Source organism: Triturus cristatus, chromosome 3_2 (genome assembly GCF_964204655.1).
Source record: "Triturus cristatus chromosome 3_2, aTriCri1.1, whole genome shotgun sequence".
Taxonomy (NCBI): Eukaryota; Metazoa; Chordata; class Amphibia; order Caudata; family Salamandridae; genus Triturus; species Triturus cristatus.
In genome coordinates this window covers 1213087634-1213099881 of record NC_140584.1, presented here as the reverse complement: position 1 = coordinate 1213099881, position 12248 = coordinate 1213087634, and the positions used below count along the sequence as shown (strand labels likewise).

At 47.5% G+C, this 12248-nt stretch overlaps 1 protein-coding gene across 5 annotated transcripts in view; it reads left to right on the top strand.

Annotated features, from left to right (window-relative positions):
• The window catches only part of LOC146859474 (uncharacterized), a 132631-nt gene that overhangs the window by 22131 nt on the left and 98252 nt on the right, over positions 1-12248 (top strand). For all 5 annotated transcript variants that reach the window (XM_085650198.1, XM_085650197.1, XM_085650196.1 and 2 more), the window contains 2 exons: positions 4209-4319; positions 9537-9638. In XM_085650198.1, coding sequence (XP_085506324.1) covers positions 4209-4319; positions 9537-9638 — 213 coding nt within the window. The remainder of the gene's footprint in view (positions 1-4208; positions 4320-9536; positions 9639-12248) is intronic.

Genomic DNA, 12248 nt, shown 5'->3' with positions numbered 1-12248 from the left:
CTCTCTGTTCGCTGTTTCTGTGATTCAACCTCCTCAGATGGGAGGCCGCTCCTTTACCTCTCTCTGTGCGCTGTTCCCGTGATTCAACCTCCTCAGATGGGAGGCCGCTCCTTTAATTCTCTCTGTGCGCTGTTCCCGTGATTGAACTTGCTCAGATGGGAGGCCGCTCCTTTACCTCTCTCTGTGCGCTGTTCCCATGATTCAACTCCTCAGATGGGAGGCCGCTCCTTTACCTCTCTCTGTGCGCTGTTCCCGTGATTCAACCTCCTCAGATGGGAGGCCGCTCCTTTACCTCTCTCTGTGCGCTGTTCCCATGATTCCACCTCCTCAGATGGGAAGCCGCTCCTTTACCTCTCTCTGTGCGCTGTTCCCGTGATTCAACCTCCTCAGATGGGAGGCCGCTCCTTTACTTCTCTCTGTGCGCTGTTCCCATGATTCAACCTCCTCAGATTGGGAGGCCGCTCCTTTACCGCTCTGTGTGCGCTGTTCCCGTGATTCAACCTCCTCAGATGGGAGGCCGCTCCTTTACCTCTCTCTGTGCGCTGTTCCCGTGATTCAACCTCCTCAGATTGGGAGGCCGCTCCTTTACCTCTCTCTGTGCGCTGTTCCCATGATTCAACCTCCTCAGATTGGGAGGCCGCTCCTTTACCTCTCTGTGCGCTGTTCCCATGATTCAACCTCCTCAGATGGGAGGCCGCTCCTTTACCTCTCTCTGTGCGCTGTTCCCATGATTCAACCTCCTCAGATGGAGGCCGCTCCTTTACCTCTCTCTGTGCGCTGTTCCCATGATTCAACCTCCTCAGATTGGGAGGCCGCTCCTTTACTTCTCTCTGTGCGCTGTTCCCATGATTCAACCTCCTCAGATGGGAGGCCGCTCCTTTACCTCTCTCTGTGCGCTGTTCCCGTGATTCAACCTCCTCAGATTGGGAGGCCGCTCCTTTACCTCTCTCTGTGCGCTGTTCCCATGATTCAACCTCCTCAGATTGGGAGGCCGCTCCTTTACCTCTCTGTGCGCTGTTCCCATGATTCAACCTCCTCAGATGGGAGGCCGCTCCTTTACCTCTCTCTGTGCGCTGTTCCCATGATTCAACCTCCTCAGATGGAGGCCGCTCCTTTACCTCTCTCTGTGCGCTGTTCCCATGATTCAACCTCCTCAGATGGGAGGCCGCTCCTTTACCTCTCTCTGTGCGCTGTTCCCGTGATTCATCCTCCTCAGATGGGAGGCCGCTCCTTTACTTCTCTCTGTGCGCTGTTCCCATGATTCAACCTCCTCAGATGGGAGGCCGCTCCTTTACCTCTCTCTGTGCGCTGTTCCCGTGATTCAACCTCCTCAGATTGGGAGGCCGCTCCTTTACCTCTCTCTGTGCGCTGTTCCTGTGATTCAACCTCCTCAGATTGGGAGGCCGCTCCTTTACTTCTCTCTGTGCGCTGTTCCCATGATTCAACCTCCTCAGATGGGAGGCTGCTCCTTTACCTCTCTCTGTGCGCTGTTCCCGTGATTCAACCTCCTCAGATTGGGAGGCCGCTCCTTTACCTCTCTCTGTGCGCTGTTCCCGTGATTCAACCTCCTCAGATGGAGGCCGCTCCTTTATGGTCCTGGGCCCTAGGGTCTGGAGCACTCTGCTGAATCATTCGAGATTCTGTTTCTCGCTCCTTTCCTTCAGTAGACGACTTGAGACGTGGCTGTTCTGATTCCATCTGACCGGAGATAAACTCTGTCTGTTGCTGAATAGCCTGGAACCCCTGTGTGGACAGCTGTTCTCGCTTATAAGTATTTTAACATAAAAACATAAGAACTGAACCACACTCCAAGTGCTGCCCATCTTTATCCCTACAACTCTTCTTTTTTTTTTAATAAACTTTTGTTTTTATTTATTTCCAACAAACATTGCAGCAGAGTCTGTATGCAGTCATCGTGTGCACAACACATATTTCGGAGCCAGCGGTTTTGTTATGTGTAATATTACAGGTGACAATGAGGGATACTGAAAAGGCATCACCGGGTTCATGACCCCGAGGGTGTTTGCATCAGAGTTCCAAATCGATGATGTTGTATTGCATGTAGGGCAGTTTCTTATGTATTGACTAGTAGCTTTCAGGCAGCAGAGTACACAGGAGGCAGGGAAGGAGGAGGTACTGTTAAGTAAGGAGGGGACAGAGGGCACAGCTGAGTATATAGAGTTGGCCAGTCTCATGATCTGATCTTCACAGGAGATTTGGTTATAGTTTGGTTAAAGTGTCTGTGTGACCTAATCCCTCATGAATTCACTCAGGGCTTCCTTTCTGTGGGACTGGACGAGGGGCCACCTAGCTCCTCGTGTCTGGACCTGTGTGTAAGGGACAGACTTGAAGGATGGAATTAAAAACTGCCACAATAGGACATATATTTCCTAACAATTCAGATTAATGTGCTTCCTTGTTGGAAGGGTAGGATTCTCATTTAAGCCATGCTAAATTATGCTAAAGAAATTTGATTGACCGCGATCAGCCCATCCAGAACTTGCCATTTGATCAAGATGAGGCCAACAACATATGAAACTGCACAGATGCAAAACACCAGATCTGCATCCCTGAGCAAACAAAAATGTTGGTAGCTAGGGAGCACATCAATGCACAGTGTGTTGTAATGCCCGCTCCGTGAAACCTGCTTCGGTGTGTAAGACACATCTGTTGACATCTTGTATTGGCAATGTGCCCCCTATCTCATGCAAACCCCCCCACGGTAAATACAAGTGGTTGGTGTAAACATTCCAAACGTGAGGGATAATTGTAGCAAACAGAGGACATTCTGGCATCCACATTATTAGTTGAGCATGTTTCTTTCTAGATACTTCAGTGTTTATACATAATCTCTAGGCTAGGTGCATGGAGTCTGATCCATTGTCTGGCTCTGACCACATTCTGGAAGTTTAGAAGCATTACATTTGCGCAACCCTAAATAAACACTGGCCAAGTCATAATTTGTAAGGTTTGAAGTTCAAAACCAAGCTTTATCAAAAATGACCCAGGTGAAAAAAAAAAAACCCACCAGCTGGTTTCAACAAACAAAGGTGCTCCAATTGTAGACACAAAGCTGAAGTGATTTAGCAAACCCAGGTGAAAAAGTATGAAATGGCAATGTTAAAAGCCAGAACTATCAATTTCAGTCTAGAACTTTATTAGCTAGTAATGTTGTATTTGTGATTACAGCATTAACCTTCAGAAGACTTCTCAAGACCTGGCTCTTCGAACAGTAGCAGCTTCCACCCCCCACCCCCCTAGCGCCTTGAGACCCTTGCGGGTATGTAGTGTGCTTTACAAATGCCTTGATTGATTGATTAACAGGTCAGCGCAGAGTTCTTGCTGAAAAGCTTACCTTTCTGAAGATCTGCAAAGGCAACAAACGCATAGAAGAAGCTACTGACTTAAACATGGAGGGGCGTGTAACAGATTTGGGTGAAAGGCTGTCCTGGGGCTGGCTCAGTAGATATGAAAGCTGCCTTATCTGACATGCCAAGCATGCCCCATCACAAGGTGCCCTGGGGGATCCCAGCGGTCTCCTGCCAAGGGATCGGCACCAGAATGTCCTGGGCGTCTCTCACTAGCAACCAACCAGTGCAAGCTGCACCTATTGAACCTGCCGTCTCTGAGCGTGGTCATACACACCTCCTTTTTCAAAAGATATGGCATTAATATTTACTCACTGTTTTGATTTTTTTGAGGAAGATATCCTTTTAATTTGTGGGCATTGTGAAAGATTTGAAACTTTCTATAATATACACTCTTACTCCATCATGGGTGGAACTCTAGCGGTGGAGCAAACGGGGCCTAAAAATGTATCCACCACAGTGTTTCCACAGAGTCCAATCAAAGTCTTAAGGCCCCGGTAGCACCCGAGCAGCAGGACACAGATACTTTAATGGTGGCTCGCTGGCTTCCAAAGAGCTTTTCAGGGAGTTCAGCATTTGTAATGACTAACACGCTTCCTGTGGGTTCATTGACCTGAGGATCTGGTTAACTGTGGTGTCGCTGATGGGGATCTGGATCCTTTGCCAATCGATGAGCTGCCCGCTCCAGATCAGTGCCGTACCCCTGGAGGTACCATCCTCAAACCTTTTCCTTGCTATTTGTTGCCACACACGTGTGATATTGTTCTTCAAGGATGATGGTGTTTCCGTGTCATATTTTCCCAGTGAATAATGTTTACGTTGGTTTATGTCCCACGGTAGGTCCTTTGATCGCCACCTCCATCTTTTCACTGAGACCAAAAGAGAAGGATGATCTGTTGTCGATGGAGCACCAGGACCTGGAGATCCGCAGCAGGATCACCGCGCGCTCAAGTGAGTATGAAGCTAGGAGGGGCTCTTCGAGAGAGAAAAGGAGGAGTTCCTAGTTGTTTCCACATTTATGTATCTATTCACAGTTTCATGTGGTATTGACCAAACCGTCCTGGGCAGCAGAGCTCTTTAGCGAAGTATAAAAGGACGCAGAGACTGCATCGAAGCTGTGCAGTGTTGCAGTGAACATAATGGAGTAAGCAGAGGCTTGTGAGCTGTGTATATCAATAGCATTTCCTATTTCACTCTAGTTCAACATAACCTTCCCTGTCCATGGAGTTCTTCTTGTAACGTGTAATATGTAGATTTGATGCTGAAATCCGACAGTTCCTATTAAAACATATCATCGGATCATGTGCTCCTAGCAGGAGTTGTGGAATCCCATTCTTCGATCATGTGCTCCTAGCAGGGGTTGTGGAATCCCATTCTTCGATCATGTGCTCCTAGCAGGAGTTGTGGAATCCCATTCTTTCTTTGCACTCTCTGTGAAAGCTTGCTTTAAAGTTCTTGATGTTTGGAAGAGTTTAAAGACCGAGTGTGTTGGGACTTCGGCGTGAGCAAGAACCACATGAGAACTGAAGCCGGAGTCAAGCCGGTGGCTCAAGCCACAGCGCAGAAACACTTGTCCTCTCTGAAAGAGCAGTCTTTCTTCCTCGAATGAACCACATTGTTGTTACATTTCTGCCCACCCATGTGCTAACGGACATCGGGCTTACCCGTCAATTTACTACTTGTAAAAATGACGACCACAGTAACGCGCTAACGGATCTCCACTAGCTTTCCTTGCTGGCCCACAGCGTCTTCAGAGCCAGCTGCTTGTTTACAGAGCCCTCAAAGCCTATGTGTCTGACAAGCTCCCAACGTCCAGTCTCTTGAGGCCCACCTGCAGCCAGGACATCATCAGACCGGACACAAAGAAGTGCAAAAAAAAATTTCAAAGACTGGCCTTATCAATTTATTTTACCCAGGATCGAGAATAATATCGCTGTATCCATTGGAACGGCTGCAGCCCTACTCCAATGGAGGGACGCCGAAGACCCTTCCCGCTGAAGAAAACGAAACCATGACAAGGGAGCGCCCCATGCCGCCTCTCCATGCCCAGCGCACTCTTGACCGTTCTACAAAGAAGCCGCTTCAGTGCATCAGGACCCGCGCCTCCTGCTGCTGTTGAGGCGGTGGTTGGTAGTCACTGCACCCTTTGCCCTCTCAGTGGATTTCCGTCTTCTGTAACTGAGTGAGCTGTCCTCCTCTCCCCTCTTGAGTGTAAAACCACGATTACACACTTAGGCCACACTCGCTTTATTCCTCTGTGTTACAAATCTCTGATCCACACAATTATATGTGGGCCCTACATCCAGTGGAGGCAAACATTGATGTGTAGGTAACCCGAGCTGTCCTGAGACGCTCACGCAGCATCGCCCCCACCTCTGAAGCTAGGTCCCTTCATTCCCAAGGGGACTGACTCCTGTGATTGCAGGATATATGCCACCTCACCCATAGATTGCAAGAACAGACACCTTTGAAATCAAACACATCGATAACAAGAAATCATCTTATAACGCCTTTATCAATGATTGCGTTGCCAAACAGACCGTGCTGAAACCAGACAAAAATTCCTTTCGTGCAGACTAATTTCCGTAGGACCGCCATTATACTACCTGGCAAAATGGATATGCACTAAATAATCGTGTACACTCAACAAATTAATTTCAGCAACTGACTAACTGTCTACTTATTATACAAGATCATTCATATACACTTAAATAATAAGCAATATTGTTGAAAACAATAGAATGTCTTTTATATATCACATATTCTACACAGATTAAAAACATACATCAATAATCAATGATTTAAAAAACAATATTTTTGCATATTTTTCAAGAAGATTCAACATCATCTTTAACATTTTTTTTTTTTAATGTAGCTTGATAGGAGTCTTTATTGTGTTATAATCTTTGATTTAGATATGCTTAGACAGCTCTTTCAATGTGGTTTAGGAGATTAAAATACTCTATGTACGTTATTGATTTTGAGTGAATTATAGATGCATTTAAGAAAAATGAACTTCAAAGATATTGTTTTTTAAATCACTGTTTATTGATGTATGTATTTTTTTTTTTTTTTTTTTTTTTTTTTTTTGAAAACCTTTATTTAACAGTTCAATAAGAACAAGTATGGGCCTACAACCCCCCAGGGCCGGCCGCTAAACAATCAGGGCAATAACGACAAGCACAAACACAGGCAGCACTTCGGGGAGCAAAATCGTACTACTATTACAGTGAACAGCGTAAGTAGGGCACCAGGAGAAAAGGTTTTCATTTTATAATGAGACAAGGCAGTAGGATCAGGTGACAAGCAATTTTAAAACAACAATCACGGATCTGCAGAGTAATGAATGTTAGCGATTTACAGCAATCTGTTAGGTCGATGGCGCAAACACAAGAACATCAGGATGGGGAAGAACTTAATATACAGTTGCGCCCGCAGGCCCCCGCCGAAACTCCCCAAGAACACCTCGGAAGTTGTGAACACATGGCACGGCAACGAGGCATAACTACAGGGAGTGTATCACGCTGATCCCAGAAAAAGAAAGAACAAAGAGAGTCAGAGAAGAAAAAGGAGGCCATGGAAAAGAAGATGAAAGAGTACAGAATCCCCTCCCCCAACCCCCCACCCTGCACCTCTGCAAATGAGTACGGCCCCCCCCCCCAGCAGTGTGCCTGTCGCCCTGGAACCAGACCCGAAATATAGAAGAGTAGGGAAAAAGAGGTAGGAAAAGACCCCCACCGGGCGGGGGGGTAGAGAAAGTATTTATAAACTTGGAGGAGGGCCTTCATAACAGACCCCCGGCGTTCTCCCTCCCGCACGGTAAGGTTCCCCTAAAGTGAGCAAGGAACAGCACCAAGACAATCTTCTCAAACCACGATGGGGAGCATTATGCACCTATTGTGCCAGTAGCCACGTCAGGAGAGCACGCCACCCCTAAGCCCGCCCGTCCACCAGGCGACCGCCCCGGAGGGGGCAGCCTCATCCCTGACCACTCTTCGGAATTCTGCCCATGTCAACCCCTCGACCCAGCATCACACCCAATGCTCCCAGGCAGAGAAATGTCCAACAACGAACGAGAAGCGACACACACAGGTGGGGTGGGAGTCTCTGAGGAACACAGTCCGCCGCGTGAAGAAACTGGCTTCCCAGGGCTGCCCTAGGATCTGTACTGCATGCAGGGTTCCGGGAGGCAGAAGCAGCCAAAGCAGACATTAGTTGCTGGAGTTGTCCCTGAGTCGTGGGAGGGCATGTACGGGACGAGGCCACCACAGCACACACAGGTCCATCGCCTCCGGGAGAGATCAGGCCCTCAGAAGGTCGAACACACTGTAGCATACTGACCGGGGCGTCTAGTCGTGCACTAACCTCAGGGGCGGCCGCCACAGCATCATCCTGCGCGCAGTGTGGGTAGTCTCTGCGTTCGTGTGAACAGGCGGGCCGCCACTGCCCCAACTCCGACGCAACACCATCGAGCCTATTCCCTAGGATCACGAAGCCATGAACAAAGGAGGAGTGAAGAGTACCAAGAGCCTCGAGGAGGTCGCCGTACCCCAGCTCAGCTCTCTGCGCTCGTGCCGCCATACTCCCAGAAGTCGTACGCTCACAGGCCCGCCGCGACCCAGCGGACAGGATGGTAGGCTTCATCGCCCAAAGATGGCCGCCAAGTATGCCCGACCCTCACCGGGGCCGAGACAAACGTCGCGGTGTCCACGTCGCGGGTGGCCGGGTTCCGGGGGCAAGCAAAAAACTATCCTTGGTCACGGGCAACAGTCGTCCACACCACGGACCAGTCCCCGCAGAAATCCGGGGGCGGCCCGCCGCGATCGGGGCAGGATACGGACGGCGGCCGGGCAGCTCACCAGCAAGGCAGGGGCAGCCACCGGAGGATCCAAAATTTGCACCCCCGGTCATGCACTCGGTCCGCTACGCTGGACAGTAGAAGTGACCATGTCGAAATGTAGGCCGGGTCCGGCACCGCTCCGGTGACCGACTCCACCCAGTCACCACTGGCCGCTGTTGTCGCACTGCCACCCGGCCACGGCGTCCACTCGATGTCCCGGCTCCAGGGCCGCGTCGGCCGCAAAGTTCAGATGCGATTTTCTCCGGCGATACCGCAGCTAGCAACCTCGGAGTCAGACAGTCGGGAGCCCCCCTCCTTCAGAAACACGACCACGTAGCACAGGTTAAGGATCTCAGGCAGGATATCCGTGCGGGATGCGGAGGTTCACGGAGCCGGGAGTCTACGCTGCCGTCCCGGTCGCCATCTTGGCTCCTCCTCCTGATGTATGTATTTAATCTGTGTAGAGTATGTAATATATATGAAAGATATATTCTATTGTTTTTAACAGTATTGTTTTTTTGTAAATAAATATGAATGATCTTGTATAATAAGGAGAGTCAGTCAATTATTGAAATTAATGTGTTGATGTTATACTGTTATTGAGTGCTTTTCCATTTAGCCACAGGTAGTATAATTGAGGTCCGACAGAAATGAGTCCTCACAAAAGGGATTTTTTCTGGTTTAAGCATAACACTACCCTGTCCCTTTCGGCAGTGAAGGGTGACTCTCCTTGTATTAGTCCAACAGACAGTGCCTGTGCATAAACACTCACACTCTCTCCCTCACACACTTTCACTCTTCCTCTCACACACAACCTGAAACTCTCAAGAATTTTCCATTACAAATGAAATAAGCCAGAGAAAACTGAGAGGTGATTTGGGGCCAGTAAAGGAAAACAAACGGGTGTATTTTTTTCTTGCATTTTCCACGATCCCAGGCCAGGGTTTGGGGGGTTATTCATGGGTTTTTGGGGTTATTCATGCGCTGGAAAGTCTCTCTAGCTCCATCTTTAGACCAAACCTTCCGAGCAGGACAGTGGGGTTCAGCTGTGGTCTCCCTTCTAATAGACAAAGTATTCTGCAGTTGTAGTCTGTCCGCAGTTGTGTTTCACTCAGTATTTCACATTCTTCTCTTCCTTTCGACACACTTGTCTTTTAATATATCTATTATGTACATTTTAGTTCATGCTTAATTGCATTCGTGAATGTTAATGAGTTGTGCACAATTGTATATTCATTCGTTTTTTGAGTATTTGTTGTAAGGTGAATGCCAGCATCAATTCATACTCATAAGAGTAAAAATGATGTAACTTGTTTATTTAATAATAGGCACTACGGCTGCCGAGTCCGGAGGATTATTCAGCGGAAACCAGCGTTCTAAGGATGTTGAGGAGATGGATGAAGCTGAAAGCAGTGATGGCCCCAGCACAGGTCAGGAAAAGTTCATTGGAAATTATTTATTTTCTGATTTCTAAATATGGTAACTAATCTCGCATGTTAGTTTGATAGTAAAACCCACTGGAGGCTTATCTGTGCCTGTAAGGCTTCATTCTCTCGTGTATATTTTCTGAATGTGTTACTAAGGAAAGTGTGTGTGGGATGTAGAATTTTAATTGAAAATCAGAGCCACGATTCAAAAGCATGGGACTTGACTACAAAAATGGAACCGAGTTCTGGTTCCGGTGCTAACGCATGCTTACACAGGGATTGGAGTTCCGAGCCCTGCAAGGGTCACTGCATAGGGTATTTACTGGGTATTGTAACTCGCGTGCCCCCACAGTACCCTTGGCCAATTTCACAAGGTCAGATTTGCGGGAGGAAAAATGCCATTAATTACGGGAACCAGTACAATTCTGTTCTTCAGTAGGACCCTATCTAGCGCATGGTTAAGACTCGCTACTAAAGTGTAAGCGTAACAGATAGTACTGAAAACCTTGATAAACTTCAGGATGAGGTGAAAAAAAAGAAGAGGGCTATTGCAGGTTGCTCAGGCTTCAAAGGTGGCCCCTGCATGATAAGTGTTTGGTGAGCGGGAGCACAATTGCCTGCTGCACAGAGAGGTAGCTCTGATGCGCATCCTGGGGAATCTGTGGCGCCACGTGGGTCAATGACACACCGGACTTTTGAGTGGTAGAGACGTGGACCCGGCTCAAGAGAACCTGCGCAGAAGAGATTGCTTGACGGAGTCCCGTGAGATGACCACTGTACTCCCTTAATCCCTGATCTCCTGGGTGCTGGGCCTTTAACTCCGCCTTCCCTATAGGTGCCCCAATAAAGGTTCAGGTAACATCCTAACCTTGCACCTATATTCTTCCCTACATTACAGACATAACAGTTCTTGGTGATTTATCTTTTACCTAGATACGACACTGCACACAGAACCCGGGATTTTCCCTAGTAAAAGCCTCATACAGTATGCATGAGGATTCTTGGAAACTCAGCAAGACTACCATCTCCTGCATAATAACTATGTATAAAGTTCATTCCCGACGTCATCCTAAGTCAGACGATGGCACAGCAAGGTAGAACCCCTGGGGAGACCTCTCAATATATAAACATCACATCTTGCTGAGCTAGGGAGAGGAGGCTCCTGCAGGCAGATACTCCTTGCGGGGTGTCCAACTCGAGACCAAGACGTGGTCCCGCAGTCTCTCACTTCAGGTAATGGGGTTGACTTTATCCTAGAGGGATTCTTGGCTTAACACCTACACACATACTAGGTACACTTAGGTACATCTGGTTAGGATTGCATCATAGGAGTACGTATTTTACGGTCATGTATTTTGTATACCTGCCTGTATTCATAGTTTTTAGCATAATGGTAGAAATCTACCATCCTTTTACTTTCCTAGTGCTTCTAATCATTTATATCTGTTTCTGTCTAGTGGTTGTTTCAGCACACCTATTTTACACTAGAAAGACAACTGTTCAATAAATGCTTATTGAAAAACGTCCATATCGTTTATTCTGTGTACCTCTCTGAGACAAAGTGAGCACTAGCGACTGAGCGGAAAGTATTGCACTGTTTCCACGGTCCTGCGAGATCAGGGTTGTCATGTTCGATAGGTGCTAAGAACTATTCTCTCCTTGGTAAGAGGGGTTTCTAGTGGCATTGTGAGCTAACTGGTATACAGGCAAACATACCCGGTAGGGGTGTCTAGAATAAGTCTGGCCCCAATCCTAAAGCGTATTTTATCTAAATGCGTAGATCCTTTATAGGTTTTATAGGAACTACACGACATGGCACCCAACGTTGGTTGGGTAATATACTCAAATCTAAGTAGTTCAGTCGTACTATTCTCAGGAATATGTGACGTTAGGCCGCATACTTTTACAATGCATGCCATTACAACGTGGTCGTTACAATGACTGCATTGTTAACTTCACATACCTTTACAACGCAAGTCGGAACGACGACTTGCTGTAGTGGGCGCTGGATTTTGGAGTAGTATAATTTACTATTCTAACTCCAGTCTGTGCAACAGTAGGGAAAGTGGTGCATTTTAAATCTAACACCTTCTGCCTCTAACGCAAGTCGTTGTTCCGACTTGCGTTGTAAAGGTATGCAGTGTAACAACGCGTCGTTGTAACGACTGCATTGTAATGGCATTCGTTGTCTCGCATGCGTGGTAAACGTGTTTACCATTCTCAGAGACCCCTACTCACAATTCTCCAGAGACGTCTGGAGTGGGAGGGAACAAAAATCCGCCGCAGCTGAGTAGACAAATCCTATGTATTGGCTGTTGGTTGATCAAGCTTGAAGGACACGTTGTTACTATTGAGCATAAAACCTTATCTCGGTTCTCGTGAAAAACTCTACATATCACAGTCCAAGATGAAGAAGATGCAGATGCAATACAAATTTCTGAGAATGTAAGAAATGCCATCACCCTAAAACAAGCAGCATATGGTTTATCAGCTAGGGGTGGGTCAGTAACGTTCGTGATTGAGGCACACGAATCACATAGAACAAAGGTATTCTAGTTATTTGTAAAATTCCCACAAGCAGATGCACGAACAAACACATTCCATTATTATATG